At 38.0% G+C, this 24,865-nt stretch overlaps 1 protein-coding gene across 5 annotated transcripts in view; it reads right to left on the minus strand.

Moving 5' to 3' along the window:
- NRAP (nebulin related anchoring protein) overlaps window positions 1-24,865 on the minus strand; it is a 49,504-nt gene that overhangs the window by 14,925 nt on the left and 9,714 nt on the right. For all 5 annotated transcript variants that reach the window (XM_074545257.1, XM_074545259.1, XM_074545258.1 and 2 more), the window contains 20 exons: window positions 23,700-23,804; window positions 21,774-21,890; window positions 20,303-20,407; window positions 19,236-19,343; window positions 18,430-18,534; window positions 16,245-16,343; window positions 15,638-15,742; window positions 14,336-14,443; window positions 13,388-13,489; window positions 12,681-12,878; window positions 12,360-12,464; window positions 10,005-10,103; window positions 8,926-9,030; window positions 8,387-8,494; window positions 7,464-7,775; window positions 6,329-6,433; window positions 4,193-4,291; window positions 2,266-2,370; window positions 1,758-1,865; window positions 1,216-1,329 (listed from right to left, as the gene is read on the minus strand). In XM_074545257.1, coding sequence (XP_074401358.1) covers window positions 1,216-1,329; window positions 1,758-1,865; window positions 2,266-2,370; window positions 4,193-4,291; window positions 6,329-6,433; window positions 7,464-7,775; window positions 8,387-8,494; window positions 8,926-9,030; window positions 10,005-10,103; window positions 12,360-12,464; window positions 12,681-12,878; window positions 13,388-13,489; window positions 14,336-14,443; window positions 15,638-15,742; window positions 16,245-16,343; window positions 18,430-18,534; window positions 19,236-19,343; window positions 20,303-20,407; window positions 21,774-21,890; window positions 23,700-23,804 — 2,412 coding nt within the window. The remainder of the gene's footprint in view (window positions 1-1,215; window positions 1,330-1,757; window positions 1,866-2,265; window positions 2,371-4,192; window positions 4,292-6,328; window positions 6,434-7,463; window positions 7,776-8,386; window positions 8,495-8,925; window positions 9,031-10,004; window positions 10,104-12,359; window positions 12,465-12,680; window positions 12,879-13,387; window positions 13,490-14,335; window positions 14,444-15,637; window positions 15,743-16,244; window positions 16,344-18,429; window positions 18,535-19,235; window positions 19,344-20,302; window positions 20,408-21,773; window positions 21,891-23,699; window positions 23,805-24,865) is intronic.

Here is a 24,865-nt window from a genome sequence, read left to right on the forward strand (position 1 = left end):
GCAGTATAAATTATTCTTTTTAAAACAAGTTCCCTAACTTGTTTAACCATACTGTGAAAGATCAATAATTTTAATTAGACTATGTGGCAGACTATACTTCATCAAAAAGTAGCCATCTATATTATATTAAGCTGAGATTATTTATTTGTTAAAACTTGATACATTGAATCTATAAAATTAGGCAAACTGGCAAGAGAAGTCCTAATTTACTGCATTTTTTAAAAGTACCACAAGAAGAGGCAGGTACTGCCCGAGTAAAACATGCAAGCAGTCTAATTTACATTAGAATTAGAAAAAACACCTCAGGTTATTTGTTGATTTGGCCAGTTTAGTTTCATAATTCTAGACTAATATTTAGTGCTGGGTTGGTTTTTTTTTACTTCTTGTCTCTGTCCAAGAGAAGAAAGGTGCAGAAATCTTCAAAGAACTTTTTTCACATGACATTTCCCAATCAGATTATGCAAATTTGAGATGTTCAGGCTGTTCACCAGGATAATGAAAATCCAGAGTTATTGGAGTCATCAAATGACTTAGAGTAATCTGACAGATGGATGAATTCTTCAAACACTTTCTACTAGCTGTTTGTCTAAGCCTGCCATCAGTACAAGACCAGTACTTCTGAGAACCAGGAACACACTCCCATATATTTCACTGCTTTCTGGATCAAGCCAGTCTTCAAAATGCACTGAAGAGTTACAATTCTTATAAGCAAACAACAAATGATGTGATTCTTAGCACATGTCAAGACCAAGTGGGAACCATTCCCCAACCAAAAAAGTCCAGCTTGAAATTCCATAAACTCTTTCATCCTTTGGTCTTCCAGAAAAACAATAAATTGAAAATCAACACTGAATAACTAATTTCATTTACTTCTGTACAAAGACCAGTGCTAATTATCATTTAGACCTGCTTCTGAGTGATGCTTTCACAGAGTAAAATATTCTGTGATAGGCAGTGGGGGTATGAAGCAGAGGAGTGTGAAGCTGGAACACAGGCTTCTTTTACTGTCAAATTAATGTTACTCTAAATAACGTAGAAGAATGGCAAAAATATCACAATTATATTAATATAGCTGGAAAGTGGGACAGAAAGCCTAAGTTTAAAATAAGTAGGCTATTCCTCAGCTAGTCCACAGCTAAGTGCATCTTCCTTGAGGAACTACTCCCAGTTAGGAAACCAATTCAAGAATGCCCCCATCCTCTTCCTTGTACTTACATCACTCTGCAGAGATGTTGCACGGACTGAATGAGCAATATGAATGTCACCATCCAGGCCACACGAGCCAGCCATCTGCCCTTTCATTTTCTGAAAGGCCTCCTTATATTTGTGCTAAAAAGGAAGCAGGAAGAGAAATGTGGGTAGGAGTAAAGAGAAGTATTAGTCCAGGTGTTAATACCTGAATAAAAAGGCTTTCATAAGATAGTCAATTCTGACAATATTCAGTATGATAATAAATCTGAATGAAGCTTTAGTGGGTTCTAGGAAGACCTCACCCAACTGCAATCCCTGTGACTGTGCAGTCTCTGCAGCAGGTAAACTGCTCAGCTTTGCTTTCACAGACTTGCCTTTGCTTATTTACCAACAACACCTCACTGTGGCTGCACCTCCATAAACAACACTAACTAGTCTGAGGAGATGTCTCCCAGATGCAGAGCTGGCTGGACATGCTGCTCCCACAAAAAGTCACTCAGCAGGGCAGATGCAGTCTGGAGTGACTGGCATGTCCTATGGACAGCATCAGCAGCAGGTTCACGTACATCACTTATGATTTCACCCGAAGCCTTTGCTGCCTGGAACGGGATGGCATCCAGTTTCAACTGATAGCCACCATCCCTCATCCTTCTCCAGGATTCCTTGTAACGAGTCTAGGAAACATGGAAGAGAAATAAAGAAGAGTTGCTGTTCAGAGGGTTGACATTGCAGCATTATTGAGACCCTAGAAATGTTACCAGATGAGTTTCATTCTATTCTAATGCAGAGGGCAAACACAAATGAAACCATCAAAGCACAACAGGAATTATTGCAAGACAAAAGTCCATTAGCAAATACTATCTATTTGATCATTCTTAATCTTTCTAATGTAGGCGAAGTTGAATAAGAAGTTTGAATTCCCACATTACTTCAGAAGTATTTAGAACATATCATAGAATGATCATATATGGGGGAAATGAAAGAAATCTGGTATGATTTCCTATTTAGGAGAAACAGTGAAGCGCTATCAACATTTCCGCTTTCCTTTAAAATATTAAAGGTCAGGTATAATACCTCACTGATATTCATAGCATTTAGTTTGGCCTGCAGGATTTCAGGAAGATCTGTTGTTGGTGTATACTGATGCTTTACACTCTCTCCATGCTCCTTGTACAGCCTCTGCAAACAGAGATGAATTTCAGTAGCAAGTACTCTCTACATGTTCAATCACTAGTTCAAACAAAAACATTAACAATTAAGTTTATGGAAAGCAAACACTACAGAAAAGCAGCAGAGGCATTAATAAATACAGGTAATTGTATCAGTCAAAATGGATTCAAAAGCCTTTGGAATCTGATACACTTATCAGCTAGAGTATGCTAGAGAGGAGCTCCTTGAAGTTTTGAGTGTGTAAATCAATGTATATGAAAATTTAGATATTTGAATATTAATTTGATAAAACTTCTAACATATGTGGGTGGGGAGAAGATAAATAAACAGTAGATATTAAGGGTATGCAGCAATGAGTAGCCCACTAACACTTTGAAATTCCACGGAAATACAGGGAGTTGAAGACCCCCAAACACCTCTCCAAAGGTGTTCAATTTTAGCAGATAAATTGGATGGTAATTATTTGTGCAATTACTCCAAATTTATCTCCAGAGTCAGTTCTAAAGGAGTGCTCAATAATCAATGCGAAGAGATTGCAACACCTCAGAGTGTGATTTATCCCATCACAGAAGAGGTGTCTGTGTGTGCTACTCACATCAACCCTTGGAGGAAGAGCACAGAGCTGGCCCAGGACCAGACAAATTTCAGATGTCTGCAGACAGGTAAGAGGAGTTCCATGCAATTAACTGGAACTGGACCTTCCCCTGAAATGGCTATGCAGAGTTCTTCTCATATTACTTTTCTTTGCTAGCCTAGTTTTCTTCTTTCATTGACACCATAACTTTCAGATGGGTACAGACAGACACTTTTCTTTCCTTGGCCTTAGATCTGATCCATGGAGCACCTGACTTGCCTTTCCCAGGCTGTTACTTCTGTAGAAGGGTTCAAGACCCTCTAGATTAGAATGAACTCCTCCATTTCACCTGTCTGACACTTTTTCAGCAGCTGGGTCCACTTGTATTGCAGCTCTCTAAGAGGAAAATTAATGAGAGCTCCATGTGTGAAGAAGTAGAGCACCAGACTGATTTTGACTGTGGCTCAGTGAAATGAAATTACTTATATTTATCCTGCCTGAGATGTAAGCCTTTTGGATCTTATTAATTAAACCAAAGGCAAAGACACCAAAAGTATTACAATAGCATGTGTTTTACACAAAGTCTTTCATCTTCTCCTTCACTTTAAAAATATCTATTTTCAAAATAAAACATCCTCTCATGTTTGAAACTTGTCTTTTTTGAGTGACTTTTGCTTATTATTCACTTCTGTATTATCCCAGTTAAGTCTACAATATTTTTAAATCGCTCTTCTATTAAAAATAAACATGTTTAAACACCAAACAGCCTCAATTCTTCCCTTTAAGGTTTCCCCTCCTGGATTTCTCTCTCAGCAGGATGACAGCTTGAAATAATTTATTTTTCCTTCCTTGTCATGCTGCCTTACGTTTTGTTTCCAAAGAATACACAGAAACTGAAATTTGAAAGATCTGTCTGAAAAGGGGAAAGAACCCCAGACATGTTCTTCCTTAATGAATATCAGAAGGCCAAAATTCTTTAAAGGTCAAAGGTCAGTCTTATTCCTAAATTTTACTTCTAAAGATAAGTGGGACAGAAAGTGCTTTCTGTATGAAAATCCCATTCACTTCTGGGGAATCTCTTCCCAATCTAAGTTAGAAACATGCTCTTTGTGGGATGCACCACACCAGAATACAGAAGTTTCATGGTTCCAAAGGATAATCTCAGAGAAAGAAAGAGAGAGAAAGCCAGTGCTTCAATCAGGTCGTTCAAAGAGGATACCACTCTTATAATCATAATGTATATACATTATAACTTACATCCACAGCCTGGTTATAACTAATTCTAGCCTGGATCATCTCAGGAGTGTCTTTAATACTGGTAAACTTCAAAGCATATGGATGCTGACGGTACTTCTTCTGTTGAGCAGAAAAAGATCAAAGCTGTGAATTTTGTGCTGCTCTTTCATGCTATTTGAAAGAGAAAAATCATAGGTTGCTGGAGATTAGAGTGAATTTGTGAACATAATTATTATTCCTCTTTCCTCATCTTTATGTCCTAGGTACTTTCAGATTAATATTTGTTTCAATTCAACAATAACCTTTTGCCAACTAATATTAATCCTTAAATATAAGAAAAATATTTCAAAATCAGGTTCTGTTTGCCTAAATACTCCAGAACTCAGGATTTTAAAATCTTTTCTACATTACTTCAAATAAAGCATGACCAATTGTATTTTTCATTTCTAATTCCTTTAAGCAAGAAATGATAGACAATTGTAGTGTTTTAATAAAGGCAAGTATTTAACTTATTGGTTAGGGGTTTAGGTTACCTTCTTAAACCTGCAGCAAATCTGTGCAGTGGTTGACACAGTACCTAATTGTTATGGCATATCTTCTAGATAATGGCATTAATTTTGCTTGCTGTTAAGGACTCATAGTAGCTTCTGAGAGCTTCTTGGTTTTGTTATATATACATAATCAAGGTGTAGGCAGTTCAGTGGAAAAATGAAGTTTTTCCATTTGGACAGGTCATTAAAAGCTACCCTTCCTGCAGGAGTTGTCTTAAAGCCATCAATCCATACCTTTATCACTTCTCCAAATACCACATTCTAAATTTTCCAAATGCATGAGATAAACTCATGGCTTGTCATTTTCCTTTAAACTGAGCTGTGACCCACACAAGTTTATTTGAAGCAACATCTTGTCCCTTCGAAGACTACAAATACCAATGTAAAACACACAAACACTTTAATGCATTATAAGTAATGTTTTGGTTTCCAAAAGTAATATCCTAAAACTGAGCAATCTTACTGAGTCTAACAGGGAACAAAAGTGGTTTATGCCTTGTCTTAATCAAATTTGGAGACAAAGCAGAGTTGACCAGAACATCTCTACAAAAAATTGTTAGAGAGGCAATTGTTTTTTTATCAGGATTAGAAGGACTGGTCACTATATGTATGAAAGGACAAGGCTCATAGCACCTAACATTACTTAGTACTCACAAAAAGGCTGTGATGAGCAGCCTAGGGAGTCAAATTTCTACTCGGCAGTTTTCACTGCTGAAACACCCAAATGGAATTCATAGTTACTATTCCAGCTAGCATTGCTGCAGCAACTTTTATAAAGCTACCTTGCTTGACACTAGCTGAGGATCTCATTTATTGTGCCTAAAAAATCATCCTTCTTCACAATGGATGATTACATGGGGACGAAAAATAGTGTTAGCAATCAGCCAGTTGTGAAAGGATGACTATTTTTCTGAGACACCACAGACTGAATGGACACATGATTCCTGCATTACAGTTATTGAAAAATCACAGGATTCAATCTCTTACAACAACAGATTTGGCCAGCAGGACTACCTCTGAAATAACAGAAACAGAATACTATGAAGCTTTTAACAATTTCCACCAGAACTTCATTTGAAGGCCTCATTGGACAGGCACAAAATATTCTGGAGTCTGACTTCTCCTGTAAGTGATATTAGTTATAGGGAGAAATAAGGATGAAAACTACTTAGGCTGATAGATAACTGCAGACAGAGATATCTATATGAATTTCAATGAATATATATGAAAAACGAGCAAGAAGGAAACGTGTATCTGTCACAAAAGGAGGTTCTGCGTCCAATGGCTCCATCTTTTCATCATCTCTCCTGTTTTGGTTCATTAAAAAGGTAGGCTAGTGGGTAGCAATTGAGCACTGTTTGATTGCCATTATTATTCATAATATCATTTGTCACCTACTTTGTTTTTGCAAAGGCTATATGGACTCCTACTGGCATGTGTTTGGTATCTGGTTTCCCTCTAATTACCAGTCCTATCCCTGGTTTTGAGGGCTTTCATGTGGTATGCCTTTTTCTTTCCCCTTTGAGTGGAAATTATTTTAATTTTATACAGACATTTTGCACGCATTATGCAGCAAATTCTGTTACATGCTGTCATGAAATCTCACCTCACTAATGAGTTCTCCTGCCTTCTTAGCCTGTTCCACATTTAATGACCCAGTGGCTATCCATCCAGCTCCTTTCATCCAGTTCAGATCTGCTCTGTATCGGTTCTGACAAAGAAAAGAAAATGTCCTATTGTTGGTGTTCACACACTTAAAATGCCATTAAAAGATTCAGACATCTCCAGAACAACAATGAAGTCAAATTAGCGCCTGCTTTTGTTTTATTCACTATTGCAGAGTTGCAAGGAAAGCAAAAAAAATACAGAATGAAATAGAAGTATAAGGACTCACCAGCACTTGTGCAATATGCCTTGCAAGGTAATTTTCAAAAGTGGTCTACACCTTACTGTTGCTTGCAATTTTTATTCTAACTACAGTTTTATTGCATATGGAGCACTCTTTAAAAGATCATCTGTGACTTGCAATAAAAAGAAAATGACACTTAGCATTTCCCAAAGCATACCCTTTTGTTTTACTGGAGAGAAAGCATTTTGGGTTGTTTGTTTTTCCATATGTCTTTAAGGAAAAAGAGTGCAGCAGCAATTCTCACTTTCCTCACAAAATCTCTCCTACCAACAGTACTGCATTTCAAATGTAAGTCAGGTTTCTGAAGGATGTCACAAAGGTTTCAGCAGTCATACCTCAACAAGGCCTTACACATTTCTGTCTCAGTCTCCCTGAAAAGTTCTGACTTACAACCTCAGAATGGGAAGCTTAACTTAACTGTTTACAGTATCAGACAGTTAATCTGATGGTTACATGTGGTCTCCATATGGAATTTTATCACCAATTTTATCACCATACATTGTTTAACCTCCCTGCACATTAGAAAACAAAAATAAATATACACCATATAGGAATCCTAGTGTTTTATTGGCATTTGAAGTAGGCTTTGAAGAAGCCATGCTCATAAACAGAGTTATAACCCTCCTCAGAAACATTGCATAATTAAGTGCACTTCTTGAGGAAATAAGTGGTTAATATTTACTGTTAATATTCACTGTTTAATAGCTGAAAAATTAGGTGCATAAAGGTGTCATGGCATTACAAGCATAAATGTCGGAATAAAGCCAGCCCTAAGTGGGCTGGGAATAGGCAGGATGAGAGAGGGTTGAAAGAGGTGAAACTTTGGACTTACATCACTTTGCAATCCATAGGCCCACTTGGCCCATGCAACTTTCCTGTCAGTAGGCAGGGCTGTGTACTGGTGGAGAGAGGTCTTGTATCCTATATCTGTGGCCAGATTCTGAGCCTTTTTGGCATGAACAAGGTTAACCATATCCATGGGGATCTGGAATTGGCTCTTGGTGCCCTCAAAGGCCTTCTTGTACTCCAGATCACTCTGCAGCTTTGACATCTGCAGGGAGTGAGCCATCTGCGAATCTTCCTCCACAGCTCTTACTCCAATGAGCTTACCCTTCATTTTCTCATAACCCTCCTTATATTTAACCTGTGAAGAAGAAAACAGACCAGGAGTTAATGATTTAGGCTGCCAAACTGACAGCTCTGCTGGGAGCAAAGCAATGGTCTGCCATTGGTGTGGCATGCTGGGTCCTCAGTACAAAGATCATTTGCAAACAAGAACTGGAATGCCTTAGAAATTAGTGCCTATAAAGAATAAGCACTTTTTTTGATAATAATATGTTCACAAAAACCTGTAAGAAATATTTTCTTTTTGATTCTCTCTAGGAAAAACAACATTCTTCAGGCATAGAGGTCAGAAGGTTCTTTCAGGAATTTTCTAGCCAGGCAGAGGCAGAGATGTATTAAGTTATGATGTTTCACAGGAGATTTCCACTTCATTTTGAGTTCTAAAATTCACCCTCAGGTCAAAATGAGAATAGGAAAACACAGTCAGCATGCGGGGAAAAGCTCTGAATTGCTCAGAGCAACCCTTCTGACTAATTACAGAATGCCAATCACCCAGACAACTCCTCCATTGCTCCTTAGCATGAATCGAGTGAGGGTGGCTCAGGGCCCTGAGACATATGTGACACATCCCCAACAACCTGGACTGTCAGCTGTCCTGAGAAAAAGGAGGCTGATGGAGACCATACTCACATCACTTGCCAGATCCCTCTTTGCCTTAGCTGTCAAGAATGACAAAGCATCCAAACGAAGCACAAATCCTTTTTCCTTCTGCTTCTCCCAGCTACTCCTGTAGAGTTTCTAAAGAGATGACAACAGCACAGTTTCTTTATTATTATCAATCCTTTCTATTTCTTCTACAGTCACAGTGAAAGCTCTCAATAATGAGTCCCTCCTGCACTCCATGCCCAGAAACAGGATGGCTACAGATCAGAACCTGGTGTCCTCCCTTAAAAATCCTGTAACTGTGGATGCTGTGGTTACTGAAACCCCAATATCTCACTGGTTCCAGAGAAACTGTCAGTGTGCCACTTGCCTGGAAGAGTGTGAAAAATGCACAGCTCCAAACTCTAGAAGTGGCAGGTCTTCAGAGCAGCAGATTTGACCACTATTTATTAGGAGCATGGAATTAAATTTCAAGATTTTATATCTAAAACATGAGGACCTTCTCTGAGAAAGAACATAATTTTACATACATAACTATTCACAGGAGTGAAGGAATCACACAATACCTCACTGATATTGGCAGCATTTGCTTTGGCCAGCATGAAGACAGGGTCATCCTTGCTGATGGTGTACTGATGAAGAAACTGCTCTTTCCCTGACCTGTAGGCAACCTGAGCACAGGAAGAAAAGCAGGGTCAACAAGCAGTACTCCACATTTAATGTTGAAAGAATAGTGGTTAAAACACTCCAAATATCCGAAGATTTGTAAGGGTTAACTTATTTGGGAAAGTTATTCTTTAGCATCTTGAACTTTTGTGTTAAATATGGAGTTAAAAACAGAGTCAGGTTGACTAAACTACTCCTGGTTAAATTTCAAGGAAGCTGTGAAACAGTACATATATCAGGATATTTTATTTCCCAAAGTTAGCTACTTATTTAGCTACACGGCTGCCAGCAATTCATACTCTATACAAAATGCATGCAAGAACATATTTCACCCAGTGTTAAACTGCAGCAACTTCTTGTTAATAGGACACAGAAACGGAGAATTCTAGGCATGAAATGCAGAACACTAGCAATTGAATCTGCAGAGAACATTTGTGACCTAAATGTAATTGCTGACACAATACTCCAGTGAGGAGTATTACAACTTTGAATGAAAACATCAAGGACCTTTTATTTTTTGAGTAGAAATCATCCACATTTTATATCCCAGGGCTACGACAGCAGAGAAATGAACTGCTCTGTTTTAGCCCATGAAGTTCTTGGAGGAGCTGTTGAAAACTATGAAAATATGCCCCATTCACAAAGTGCTACATTTCTTACATCCCACAGAAAAAGAAGCCCCTACTATAAAGCTCGAAATCTATGGTTACTATTTTGTTTTCAGCACACAAGAGATAAGCACACAAGAGATTCCCAATGGTGCTGGATTTTTGTTGCTGTTGTTCCAGTTCAAAGAATTCAAGGAGAGAATTAATCAATTAAACAAAAAAAACCCCCTTAGAATTAATCTGAAGAAACTTTATACATTGAAAGGCTTCATGACTGGGGGCTCTCTTACCATCACACTGTGTCATATGTCAGGAATGACCACATTGTGCCTAAGCTGCTTGCAAAGAGACAAATTCAGTCAAGGACTCACATCACTTTGAAGTTCCTGGCTTTTCTTGGCGTGCTTGATCTGAGAACTGTCAGCCACACTGGTGAACTTCAGAGCATCAGCCTTCTGCCTGTACTTTTTCTGCAGCAAATTAAAGCAAGTTACACAAAATTTTCTACAGTACTTGCCCTCCCCTAAAAATGTATCACTTTTAAAAAATACATGAATGATAGAGCCAGAAGTGCCCTGTAAATTCCCAAGAGAGTTTTAGCACAGGAATCAACAAGGTAAACTTCCAAGTATACCCACTGCTGGTATATTGAGGTGAGGAGGGCAGTGCACAAGTGTGTGCCAAATGCACTGCTGCTGACACTGCAGGAATGAATACCTTTGGTGCCAGATATGCTGACTACATCTCTTAAAGGACCTGGGTTGTACACCAACTAGTGAGTGGTGTTTAGCCTGGGCATGACTTAAGTCAGGACCCAAGAGAGCTGATAAGCCACACAGTCAGTGTCACTATTTCCTTACAAGAGACTTCTCAAGCACATGCATGGATGGTTCAAACCACTGAACATATCTTACTGAGATATTTTTAAATTATTAAGATGATAATTAAATTAGAGTGAGCAGTTTCAGAGTCCTGATAGTAACTTGAATTCAAAATCTTGCTCTTTTCAAAGCAGAGCTAGGCATAGACATTGCAGTCAAGCCTTTCTGGAATGAACAGCTATGAGACACCTCCACAAGGCAATATTTTTTCCCATCTCTGGCTCAAGTCTCAGAGATGGGAAAAAAATGTTGTTCTTTTTTCATCCTCTGGTGCTTATATAAAATCTATTTGAATGGACAAATGTGCATAGAAACTAATATTTTTAGTCTGGTAAATAAGACTGTCCATAGTTTCATTCCATTTTGCATTTTGTTTTACATCTGAAACACACTGAGGTGAATGGAAAACTTTAATTCACTTCATAAGGCTTTAGAACAGGCCTGTTTTAAATTGATGTCTTTGCCTCAACCTTTTGCACCACTCATTTGAGAGAAAGCTAAGCATCCTTTCTTTCCTTGAGAGAGGAAATGCAGGACTCTGTTTCAGGACCACATTGTGACAGGGGAGACCGAGCAAAGAAGTTGTATTCTGTAATTGAATTCTTTTTCTACCAGTTCAGTCATGAAGTGGGGCATTCCACCTAGAAAGGGTGTAAATGCAGTTTTTTTCTTTATCTGGCATTTCAGGAGAGAAATTCTTCTGTTTGAACTGATGGGTGAACAGATCAGTTTGCACTGTGTCTCTGCCAGGGGAACACAAAATAGAAGTTAAAAAAGCATGCAGCACTTCAAAGAGGTGCTCATCGCTTTATTTTAGAAACCTGGAAGGGAGGGCGGCAGATTAAAAACAGCATGTTTTGTCACCTTGCATGGAACACAAGGTAGTGACATCCTGCAAAGAAATGACAAAACACCAGGCTTTGTATGGCAGTAGAGATCTCTAAAATAATATCCACCAGGCTCCAGTTCAGGTGACTGGCAGCCTCTCATGGCCTTGCACAGCGCTGGAAGGAAAAGGCAGATCATTATGGATTAAATATTTGTGGAAGTAATTACTACCACAGCACACCCCAGAAGCAGGTGTCAGTAGCAAGGCACCAGATCTGAAGTTGCTGCTCTTCTTTTGTTTCTAAGATGTATTTTTTTCCCCTTGTAGGAGTAGTGAGAGGATGTCAGAGACCCAAGGTGTCAAGAGTGTGATCGCCAGTAACTAACTGGCTTCTGCTCCTCCTTCCAGAACTGAGTGGGATTTTATCCCTCTTGTCAAACTTCCCTTAATTTATTCTTCTTTCTGTCCTCTAGTTTTCCCAGCACTAGTGAGGCTGCTCAACCATAGCTAAGAAGCTGAGGAAGTTTACTTCCATAAGGTTAATGGCAGTGCAAAGCCATGAGTTAATAAAGCAAAAGCAATGAAAAGCAGGAAAGGTGAAGCTATCAGTAAAGTCACAAGCCCCTACTTGCTAAGGAGTAAGGAAATTTTCAACTATGGCTAACAAATATCTAATTTTTCAATACCGCTCCTTAAAGCTTTTTTGTACTTCATGAAGCACATGAAACTCAATGGAAATTTAATGCTGATCTGCAACATGGACAGGAGAATGAAAAGAGGTGGAACCACAAATACAGGGATGTCTACCTCACAGATTAGTTTGATAATTATATAAAGGGAAAATGTCATTTTAATCTCTAACCCAGGATCTTCTAAACTAAATTATGCCCATCAGTTCTTCCATTTCTCAGCTATTCCTTGTTAGGAATCCTGTACTTATTCAATATAATGTAATGGAATAAATGTGCATGACCCTTTCAACAAACAACAGCCAGAAGCCTGAGAACTTTGCTTACCTCACTGACTAAATCTCCTGCCTTTTTGGCTTGTTGGATATTAAGACTTCCTTCTGTGATACATCCAGCTCCTTTCATCCATGTCAAATCTGCCCTATATTGGAGCTGCAGAGGAAAATCACATTTATTGGCACAGAGAACGCGAGAATAATGTTTGCAAGTGAACAAGTGCACCCGTTCCAGTTTCAAAATTGCAAAGACATTTTTAAAACCATAGTACCAAATCAGACAATGTTAATAAGAAAGAATTAAATTCAAATGGCAAAGGTTATAATCTCTCGTGCTGTTTTTAACAGTTAAGCTGGCTGTACATCATCTTACATCACTCTGGAGATCATAGGCCTTCTTTGCCCACTTGGTCTTCATGTCTTCTGGCAGCACTGTGTACTCATGGAGTCTTGTTCTGTAATCCAAGTCACTGGCCAGTGCCTGAGCCTTCTTGGCATGCCTCAGGTTTATCATGTCCATGGGCAGATGGAAATGGGCCTTGCTCTCCTCAAAACCTTTTTTGTAGGCAATCTAGACACAGGAGTGAAAATAGATTGTCTGTATCAGATATTACAAAGCTGTCTCAAGTCACCCCTCTTGTTGGTCCTTGTGCAGATTAGGCAAAAAAACCCCAAACACATTTAGAAATCAGGTCCTAGGAGGGACAAAACAGATAGCAGGGTAAATTCTCTAAATTCTAGAGACATTTTCTCTATTATAGTAAATCTTACTTTTAAACATACCCTTACAGACCTGAAAGTTCTGTGTAGAAGTGTTTATACTGAGGTTTTAATATAATGATATTTTATTCATATTGAGGTTTTAACTGGATGTTATTTTCCTGCCCCAAAATAAGGGTGCCATTGCCCAAAATCCCCTGCTGTCCAATCATTGAAGATTAACAGATGGTGAAGGAAACCAATTTTGTTAAATGTTTGCAAGAATTTCTTACAGTAAGAGCAGTAACAGTGATAGATCACACAGTGTTGCTGAAAGCTTCATAACTATGAAAAACACCTTCTGAGTAAGAAATAATTTACCTCACTACTCATCTTGGCCACCTTCAGAGAGTGCAAAAGTCTTGAATCTTTGGTTTCAGTTGCTTTTCCTTTTGTTTTTTCATATTCTTCTTTATATTTAATCTGTAAAAAAAACCAGCATAAATCTAAGAATATTTCCAATTACCCATGAAGTAAGCAATACGTTTTTCACTGGTGATTTGGATGGTCAAAATTTAGAAGAGCTTTGTCTGATTCTCTCATTGTCACTTCAGATTTCCCAGATTTTCTCAGAAATTCCAAAGATGGAAGATCAGTCTCATTTATGAGATCTTTAACCTCATTCTTTGAGGCTCAGCCCTCTGAGGTGAATATGCTTATACACTTTAATTCTCCTGATTAGCTAAATTATCTGGCTCTTAGAGGCAAAAATAAGAAATAAATCCAAGCAAGGAATTCAAGACTTAATTTTTTTATGAGGTGGCAGTTTAGAACCCCCATCACTGATGAACATTTTTCAGCTGCAGAAAAAGTATCTCTCTTTTCTCCCTCTCCACAGGTTAAAAATCTTGATATAAGTTGTTTAGAAAGCTTTTGTTTGGCATTTTTTATATACATGTGTTTATGTTACAGAAGCAGACTAAAGAAATATGCATTCCCTTTGTAGTAGATGATAATACTATTTTTGAGGTTATAAACAATTCAAAACACTGAATTTCACTATGGGTTTATTGTGTAAATTTTGCTTCACTCTGTACACATGATTAAAAAAAAAAAAATTTTTTGGAGAGTGAAATTTCCCAGCAGAATCTGAGAAAGTTTCCAACTGCTCATTAGCCATTGAGAAAGATGGACAGCCAAATGCAGGATTTAAAAATCCAGATGAAATGAGCTATGCTTTATTTGTCTGTGCTATAGCTACTTGTAGATAAAGAATAAAGAATAAGAAAAACCTAAAGAATAATTCCCAGGTAACTAAATGTAACATACATCACTGGCAAGATCCCTGGAAGCTTTGGCAGCAAGCAAAGGCAGAGAATCCAGTTTCATTTCAAAGCCCTGGCCCTTGCTCTTCTCCCAGCCTTCTTTGTACTTAACCTGAGAAAGGAAAGACAGCAACCTGTCACTGACATAAATACACAGGATTTTCAAACAAACATGCAAATGACTCAGAGAAAAACAGAAGCATAAATATGCTCAGTCCGCAAACTGGGACCTTCCTGAGTCACAGTTCATTGTCATTTTGAGCTAATTAATTGTCTAGGATTGAGTCAAAATTTTATTCTTGGAGTTCACAGGCACTTGAAGTCCCAGAACATCCAGCAATAATTCTCAATTTCAGACAGATATGGAGGAGGGAGGGTATTTCAAAATTGCCTTTGGTTATGTCTACCTATGAAAATAGTATAGATGTACAGGAGCTGATCCATAGGCAGAAGAGCTAGTGCTGAGAACCTGACAACCTTCCACTCATTTCAGGATTTTCTTTCCCATCCCCAAACTATAACCAGTCAAGTCCCACACAGTGAATTTGAAGGTCAGTTCTTTACATGAGAGAGCATTCAAAGGGAATCCAGCTGGTGTGCCCTGAGACCACCCCACAGGGTGAAGCAGAGGTCAGTGCAGCATCCCTCATAACAATCTGATTTTCTTCAAAAGCACACTCCTGAGCCACACTATCTCACAAACACCATGAAATGCATGAGAATCACATCCTTAACTTCTGAAAGTTGGTGGAATAAATAATAGTTTTTTAAGTAATAGTTTTTTAAGCTCTTTTTCAAGATTCCACTTGAAATTCCATCAAGCACACCTTCATCCATACTCTGTATGCACCTAATGAAGGTAAAAGGTTTTCAGGAAGCCCCAGTTTCTGGATTTGGCTTTTTGCATGTTTATATTTATCCTGATCTTTATCAAGCCCAGCAGTGAGCTTGATTCAAGTTGGCTGAAGTCACTATTTCTTTCCACTGACTTCAGTGGACTTTGAATTACTAGAACTGTGCAAATCTTGGTTCTTCATACAAATTTCACCTCAGAAGAAGTTAATTTTGTTGAGTGAATACTGATTTACTGATTTAAAGAAATTCAGATCATCAGAAAATATCTTGGAAAAAAAAGTCTAGAGGTTTCACTGCCCTTGAAATTGGATCTCTATCTATTATGGGAACCATATTTAATGTTGTTTAGCACAAAGCCAAATGCTTCCAGAAAGTGTGTCATCATCTTTATATTAACTTCAGTCTATTAACAGCATCATGAATGCCAGTATTTCCCCAAGGCTTGACTTACCTCACTGTATAACTCAGCATTGGCTTTGGCTTTCACTAACAGCGGTACATCCTGAGGTAGAGTGTAATTTGATTTTGTCTTCTCATACTCGGCTCGGTAGTTCACCTGTGTAGGTTGAAAAGGTCAACAAGAAACTCAGTTATTTTTAACTTAATAGAAATATAAAAATTAGACTGAATGATTGCTGTTAAATTTTAGGTTATTGCTGCCATAAATTATAAGTACACTCATAGGTGTTTGTAACACAAGTATGAAGGCAATAAGGTTAACTTTTACTTAAGCAGTAGGAAGTGGAAATTTACTCTATAAATAAAAGAGCCACTGATTATCTTTTAAATACAAAAGATATAATTTAAAACCTTGCCTTAATAAATACACAGAAAATAATTTCTTTAAAAAGCACACTGATACAAATCTTAAAAGTGGAGACAAATATTAGATCTACTGGTATGCTTGCCACATCTTTGAAAGTGATGTAATTCAATATGTATTCTTGGTTTGACTATGCATCTGCTGAAGAACCGTCAAGAATAAAACACAAATGCTATGAAATTAGATTATTCCATCATTCTAATAAACAACAGTAGCTAATGATGGGAGAACTTACATCACTGAGCTGCTGTGCATTTATTTTGGCTTGAGCAATTTGTGGAGTGCTGGCCACAGAGCTGTACTTCAGCTTGTCTATGCTTTGCCTGTAGTTTACCTAATTTAAAATAAAATTAAAAAAAATATTTAGTGAAGGAAGAAATATTCAGACTGGAAAATGAGAGATTGACTAGATGAAGTTTTGCTAACTAATACTCTGGATAAAATATTACTTAAACAATAATAAATCTCATTTTCTTAACCATCATTTAGTCCATTTTTTTCTTTAGCAGACAAGAATTATTGTAACTGTCTATGAAGAGCCCTGCGTACCACTGGGTAAAGCAAATGAATTCTCTTATACTTGGTCTTTACTGAGTTTTAATGCAATAAATTAACCACAGAAATTCCCTGTGTGGTCAAAGTTTTGTGTGGATGTTGAGAAAAGAAAAATACATACTTATATACAAAAAAAGTCATTTTAATGTCAGCCAACAAGAGGACTGAAGCCCATTAAATTACTAACACAATAATGTGGTAGCAACAACAATAAGTTAGAAATATGTTAAAGCCCCAAATTATGCATGGTAAAAAAATCACATAATGCTTCCTTTCAAACCTGTTGCTGCAAAAGAACTCATTGCTATACTAAAAAACACAATTATTATTCTTTGTAGGCCCTCATTAATATTCACTATGGTTAATCACCACTTTGCAAATATTGCAAATCACATTGTTTAAAACTAGTTTCTTAGGAACACTTCTTTCCAGTAAAGTGGAGCATATTTCTGGAGACTTTGTGTTACTGAAACTATTTCAATGCAAACCTTCTTATTTCCCATATCCTCACATAAACTTCCTCATTCTGCCAGAATGATAAAAGCTAGGAAAAAAGGCCTGAATTATCTCACAGGTCCAAAGTGATTAAGGTACTTAAAACAGTGCATTTGCTTCCTCAGAGACAGAGAGAATTTTAATTCCATGGAAAGGGATCATTTCTTTTAACTGAAACTGAGTATTTATTGCTACTTGTGATTGCTTAGTGTATGACAGAGGTGTATTCCTAAAAGAGTTCAGAGTGAGCATGTTGGTTATTTGGGAGTGCACAAGCCCTGGGAATAATGCAAAATCCCAGATCAGGACTGGTGCAACTGAGTCTCTGTGGCCAGTGGAATTATGTGTTTCAAACCCTGATGCTGATGTAGAGCCACTGGAATTGCTGAGATTTTTTTTTACATTTTGGACATAAATTTATGCTTACCTTGAACTCTTTAAGAACACAGCTCTCTCACACAGTAAGCAATCAAACACTGAATTTTACTGTTTTCAGCTTTTACAAAGGCAAAGCTGAAATTACTGCTACAGAGGCAAGAGTTCATCTTAGAGTTGAAGTGCACCCAACACTTCCCCAAAAACATCAGAGCTCCCAATTCTAGCTCTTTGTGCTACCATCCCTGTCTTGGAAGAGGTTTTAATGCCCAGAAAAATCTCACATAATGTTAATGACCTCTCTAAGGCATAATAAATGCTCCTGGATTTTTGCAATTTCAGTGTAAAGACAGGGTGTACCTGCCCTAGGAGGTCAGAAATGCCCTGCAGAGCTGCTGCTCTCCTCTGCTGAGTTTCTAAGCAATGCCTGGTGTCTGTGCTCCTGACTGAGGCACAGGCTGAGCTGGTAGAGGAGATCAGTGAAGCTTTTAATGCCTGTGAGCAGTGAGGGTATCAGACTTTCCCTTCCCACAGCCAGGGGCACAGGGGCTCCTCTCTCAGGAGCTGGAAGGTTCTGTGACCAACCCATTCCCCTCCAAAGGGGAACACCAATCCCAGGGATTTCACAAAGGATTCACAATTCTGTTTTAGTCTCCCTGTGCTTTCAATGCTTGATGCTGCTGCTGAAGCTGCCCCAGGTGGTGAGACTTGTGCAGCACAGGGCTGGGATAGGGCAGAGCTCACAGATTTCACATCACTCCACAATCTGTGCTGAACTGACACCAGCAACAGGACAGGGCAGCACTTTATACTGCTCTGAGACCTCCTGACACTGCACATTTTTGCTCTAACTTTGTTAGCAGTGTTTGCTCCTGTCATTAAATCATCATTTGACACATGCAATCTATCCCAATCTCTCCTACAGACAGATGATGAGCTATGCAAGTCACAGGAGGGGGAAAAAAACCCAAAACCAAAAACATAAAATTATTTACATCTTTCAAAGGGACCAACTTTCTTGTTGTCTGGTATGAAGGAGTGAGTGTAGCTGGGTAATTGTAGTCAACACCATCATGTTTGTAATCAGACTTATAGGCTATCTGAAACACAAGGAGAACAAAAAAAAATTCATTCTTTTTTTTTCAGCTGTCATTTGTTTGAATAATTATCAGTCAAGAGGAAAAGGGAAACAATAATATTAATATTAAATGCAAGAAACAAAGTAAGTTCAATGTCATGAGTGACAAAGAAAATGAAATTATTTGCATAGTTTAGCCACTAATTGATTCTTTTTCAGCTTCTCAATTAATCCAATGCCAACAGTGGGAGCATTAACTTAACTTCCACCTATGACACATCTCTTTTATCTTTCTGCTTAGTTCTCAAGCTTCTTACAGATTTGTAAATAATGTACTTGAAGGAATGGTATGTAATGAAATAGCTTCTTGACTAACCCAGTAAATTAAATTGGAATCCAGAAATCTTCATTAAAGACTGTTTTTTCCAGCAAAGGTCTGACCCTGGGGGTGGTGGCAAACAACCTTCAGCATCCTACTGATGTCAAAGAAAACTGAAGGATCTCAGTATGTTGCCAGATCACTGAAATTTCTTATTTTAACTTCTTCCACACAGTGAGCCATAAAACAGTACAAAAGGGTTTCCAGAGTTTCCCCTCTTCTCAACACATCTGTCCATCAGATCCCCAGTACAGTATGATCTAAAGTTTTCTATCAACTTAATTCTGGAAAAACTGAAAGACAAGGATGCCACAAGCACTCAAGTGTGATTAAAAGGGACTCACATTGCTTGCCAAGCTGCCAACCTTCATGGCATGCAGCATCCTCTTGTCCATGCCAACACCCACATAGTGACCTTTCATCTCATTCTGGTAGGTTTCTTTGTACTTAAGCTGTAACAAAAATTAAAAAAAAAAAAAAGAAGATAAAAATACTCTGAGAAAATATATTCAGCTTTTCCAGTGAAGAGTTTCAGCTTTTAAGAGTTTCCATATTTTACAGCAGGGAGACAATTTTTACAGCTCTGGTCTACTAGTGCTGCTCCAATACAGGAACTCATTAGTCCACAGCAGACTTGGTATTTAAAAAAAAAAAAAAAAAAAAAAAAAAAAAAAAAGCTAAAACTCTCAGTGAGTTTCTTTTACTACCAAATATCATTTACTTGCTCTTCATATCACCTAAATGCCACATAAAGAAGATACATCTGTGTTTCATCAGAAACAAATATTAGAACAAAGTCCCAGGGAGACAATATTTGTACATTAAGAAATGAACAGAATTGGGTTGTTTTGGTGCATCTTTCACCAATCCCAGAGTGGGGGATTTGACAAGAAAAATTGATCATTCAGCCACCTCAACTGTATGGCAAAATATTTACTCCTCTGGGATTTTAGAGAATGGTAAGAGTCACTACGAAATGAAATTGTATTTCATGAGAAATCAGAGGTATAAATATTAACACTGATTATTTTCACACAGTAATTATGTTCCTCTCTGGCACTTCACTCTGGTGAAGTATCATCTGCCTACCTGTCCAGTCAGGAAATGGACATGCACAGTGAAATAAATAATAATTATGACAGACCAGAGAAACAACTCTGCTACTTCTCTAGATCAGCAGTACCTGGTAAGTGACCTTTCTTCCAAATACCATAATAGTTCTTTTCATAGTCCTAAATTAAATGAGCCCCAGCTATACATCAGGACACATTAGTGTTGTACAAAAACGGTCTAACATAAGTTATAATCACATTTCCAGCACACATTTATGTGAAACACACATTCCCAGATGACCTGTGATTTCAGCAGCTACCATGGCAAGCAAGCCACACACCAGGCACTGAAAACTTACATCACTGGTGAATTTTGAGATCTTGCTCATATTCTTGAATTGTGGAGTGTCACAGTAGTTCATGCTGTAGCCTTTGTTGTTTCCAAGATCCTTCTTGTACTCCACCTTAGTAACAAAAATGCACAATGGGAAGCTATGGTAAAACCTTAATCTGCTCTATCAAGTTCCTTCACACACTTTTTATTAGGCAGACCCACTGTTCAGAGATTTTGACACATGGTGTTCATCAGATGGCATATGATGAAAATTAATGTGAAGAGAATATTCATGTACTCAGTTCTCATTTTACAGGCAAAAGAAATGCAATTTCATCCTCTGCAAACTATACAAGACAGTGGCAGGAGGGAAACTATTAACAAAAACAATGATATACAAAGAAATTCTGAGGTGAAAATGCAGCAAATGAACATGTACAAATGTGCCATGTACCAAATTCCAGCAAGACCTCAGCAAGAGCTTTTGTACTCTTACAGTCATTCCTGTTTAAGGAACTGAGCCTGTAACAGCTGCAGTGAAAGACTGAGAGATGAGAGGAACTCAGCTTGCTTGGCTGAGGAAATCAAAGGCACAGAGAAGAAAATGATGTATTTGTAAACCTCTCAGAAAAGTAACCATGCAGGGAGAAGAACTTTTTAAACTAAAGGGCAATGCTAGCACAAAACACAGTGGTAATAAAGTGGACAGGAATAAATGTAGGCTAGAAATTGGAATAGGAGGATTATACAGGGCTGTGTTGAAGCAGCAGGAGCCAGGAATCATTGGCCCAGGAGGCCCCTTCCAGCCCTACTTCCAGGGGTTTTTCATTATTGAAGGTTTTATACTTTGACATCTCAAGAGTATAAGTTTTTAAACTGCCATGGGGAAGTTCTAGAAACTCACATTTATTAATAGTTTTATAGCTGATATGACACTATAAATAAATTAATAATTCAGAATCTACTGAGAATTCTCTTGCAATCTTCCCTTATCAAGCAGAAAAAGAATCAATTATCAGTGACTCACAGTCTTTCACAGGATGGAAGAAAACAGAAATCTGCATAACCAGAATGCTTTTAATTTTGTCTCTCTTCTTATTTTTTGATTGTTAGAATACCCTCTGAGACACTCTAAGGTACACACCAAATTCATCCTTAAGCTTTATATCTTAATATCATATTAAATGCACAATTCAGGTTTGGGGTGGGGTTTTTTCAGATTTCAATTTTTGACATGGTCAGAACTAAAATCACTCTCCTGGGGTAAATTTCCCACAGTTTCATAGAGATGATTGGAAGGACCAGAAGGCTGCACCTAAAGATCTGTTCTTGAGCTTTTCTCTCCAGTTGCTGTGCTACACACAGATGCTTTTTTTATGTACAATGCAGGAAGAACAACAGCTTTATTTTTTTTAACGTGCACTCCTTACTCATCAAACACAGATGTTTGTATGAGCTGCTCCCAAACTTGTTAAGAGATCGATTCAAGCCCTTACCTCACTGACAAGCTTGTTAACACTTTGGGCTTGTTTAAGGACCAAGTTGTCTTCAGCTGTTAGGGAGTGAAAGTGAGCTGCACCTTTCATCTTGGAGAGATCTTTCTTGTATTTTATCTGAAAAGAAGTAGGGAGAATTATAAAATAGATGTGCATCTTTTCATCCTTACTATTTAGACTGGCTTCATGAGTCAGGATAATATCTTCCCCGTGCTTGCTTTGATACGTAAATGGAATTGCCGTGCTGAAACACTGTGTTTACTACCTTGAATAACCCAAATATAACCCCATAGCCCTGCATTGACCCTCTCAAGACATTTTACTCAATTGCATTTTTATAAATTTTTGACATAGACAGACAGCAGTCGTTGTTGTTCATAGCTTGAAAAGATTACTAGCAGATTCTTGGCTGGAGCTTGTGTGCTCTTCTATTAATGAAGTTAATCATCAGTACTTAATTTTAGTCAGAGGATTACAGATAGTCATCAAGCAGTCTGCAAACTTTTCCTCCTGTAGAAACCAGCTTTTTTAAAAAGCTGTATCTTTTTGTACTTTTACTGCGTTTAAGGGAATTATATTTCTCTGCAAAATCAAGATTGAAATAAGGGATTTCTAAATTAAATTTAGACATCAGGTTTTTGACATAAATTGGATTTGGATGGGTGAAGAGAGGTAGTACTTGGCCTTTTATAAATTATTTTACATGAACTGAAATGCAAAGTGGTTTGGGTTTTTTATTTTCCAAGTCTTCACACATTTCCTCAGGCTTTAAAACTACAAGGAAAGTTGCTAAGTACTGTAGTGTGCAAATGTTACTTCCATGAAGCAATCCCCCTCTTCACTCCATGTATTATAAATTAACGAGGAAACTACTGACCATTAGCATTTTCAAAACCGATCAAACTGTGATCTTTATCTGGAAAGGTTAAATATTCCCTATTTTAACAGGGGATCACTGAGTTTGTCATCAAACTGTGGTCTTTATCTGGAATGGTTAAATATTCCCTATTTTAACAGGGGATCACTGAGTTTGTCACCAAACTGGGATTGGTCACGGAGGATTTGAGGTGTTTTATATTCTCCCAGTGATAAGCTCAGGTAACAGAACACGACTGATCCTTTCACTCCAGTTTACTGCTCGAGTCTAGCCCACACTAACACAAGCTGAAAGGCTCCACCATCTGTTCTCGGCCCACAAGACAGACTGAGCTCATCAGGCCAGGCAGCCCCGGCGGGGACAGGTGCCCACACTGCAAAAGTTGTCACTCACAGGAGCCCTTCAGAGCAGCCACAGGGTACTGACCTACAGACTGACCCATTTTTTTGTCACTGCCAGAAATGGGCCTCCCAAATAGGGCTGAGGCCCTCTAATGGATGGGTTGGATGCAGGAATCACACACCACCACCTCTTTGCCAACTCTTCAGTTTACCACCCAAAACCAAAAATCACATCCCAGAAATAAGCTCACTTTTGTGAAGTGAGAGTGTCACACTCTCTGCTTCTTTTCCTCCATATGACTTGCTTTGTGCTGGAGGCATGATACATCAAAATATCAAAACCAGTACAGTTCATTCATCCTCCATTTATTCACTACTGGGAATACCACAGTAGTCCACAGGATGATTAAGGCAGTTGAAGGTTTCATTAATAATACAGGTGCAGATTTGCCAGGAGGGTTAACCTAACAGTAGGGATCCCCATTAGTTGCTACATCCATCTCCTCCCTCATGCAAGTTGGAGCTGTGCCCCCTTCTATTAATGGATGTTATTAATCCCCTGAGCCATCCAGTTCCCAGCAATGCAGCAAAATGTCACTTTTGTTTACTTCTCAAGTGCAGTTTTAGCATCCTCCTCCCAGGCACTGCTCTGACAAACTGCTGCTTTTAATTGTTTATGAATTGTATTGATTCAGATTTCATACTTACATCACTTGCCAATTCATTTGCTTTCTTGGCATTTTGATAAGCTGGAGTGATCATAGCAGGAAAGCTTCCTTTCCCTCTGTGTTCCTCAAACTCATCCATATATCCCTGAAGAAAATTCAGATGTTTACTCATCACACATGAGCAGGTGGGGCCATGGCTTATCTTACAAGCCCCACAGTCCTTGTTAGTAGGAAGGTTCACGGATTCAATGACTTTTTTTTAATGAAAAATGACCAAAATATAATAACAAATTGACCTGTTAAATTACTTATGCCTCTGAAGATACCTGTACTGCATTCCAAGAGAAATTTAGGTAGCTATTAGCTGTAGTAAAGATAGCATTCAAGTGTACAATGACACACACCATTCTGCTCTCACCTCATTTCCCACAGAGATGATATCTGCTTGCCTCTCTGTTTGTCAATACGTGTTTTCCTGGAATTTTATAAAAATAGCTAATGGCTTGGTTAGCCAGGCTAATTTAAACTTTAAACTTTACACTTTAAACTTTAATGGCTTAAAGTTAACAAGTTTAACATAGGATCAACCTTTCTTTGTGGTGTTACAGGAGCTGTTTGATCTTTTCATGGTCATTTTTCACATCATAATTGACCAAAAATAATAGTTCACTAGTGCTGTGATATATTTTGAAGAGGGATAAATAAATGAGATAGAGATACCTAGATATCAGAATGCCAAACTCCTTAGTGAACAAAATCAAAAATTCCATTTGTCTGATTAAAAAAAAACCCCAATTGTTGTGGAAGTATCACCCTTAAACTCATCTATAGATAAGTTTATGTGTAAATATCTGACAATTTGAAAGCCATTTAGATGATTTAACAGCAAAATACTGGAGATTTTTTTTTTTAATGTAATGGACAACAACAATCTCAAAGCCTTCTACAGCAAGATCTGGGGAGAATATGGAGTACAAACAAGAATACAAACAAGTGAGATAAAGTGTAATGTGTCTTCTCTGCAATATTTGGTAAATCTTCTGTAGTAAAGAGGCAGTTTGAGTGAAAATAGAATGTGCCATGAATAGAATGCGTGTCAAGAATGCCATGGAGAGCACAGATAGGAATGGCTACACATATCTGGGATATCTCTTTTGTGTGTTCTCAGTGCAAAACCATCCATTGTAGGTCATTTTGGGCACCATC

Source organism: Zonotrichia albicollis, chromosome 7 (genome assembly GCF_047830755.1).
Source record: "Zonotrichia albicollis isolate bZonAlb1 chromosome 7, bZonAlb1.hap1, whole genome shotgun sequence".
Classification (NCBI taxonomy): Eukaryota; Metazoa; Chordata; class Aves; order Passeriformes; family Passerellidae; genus Zonotrichia; species Zonotrichia albicollis.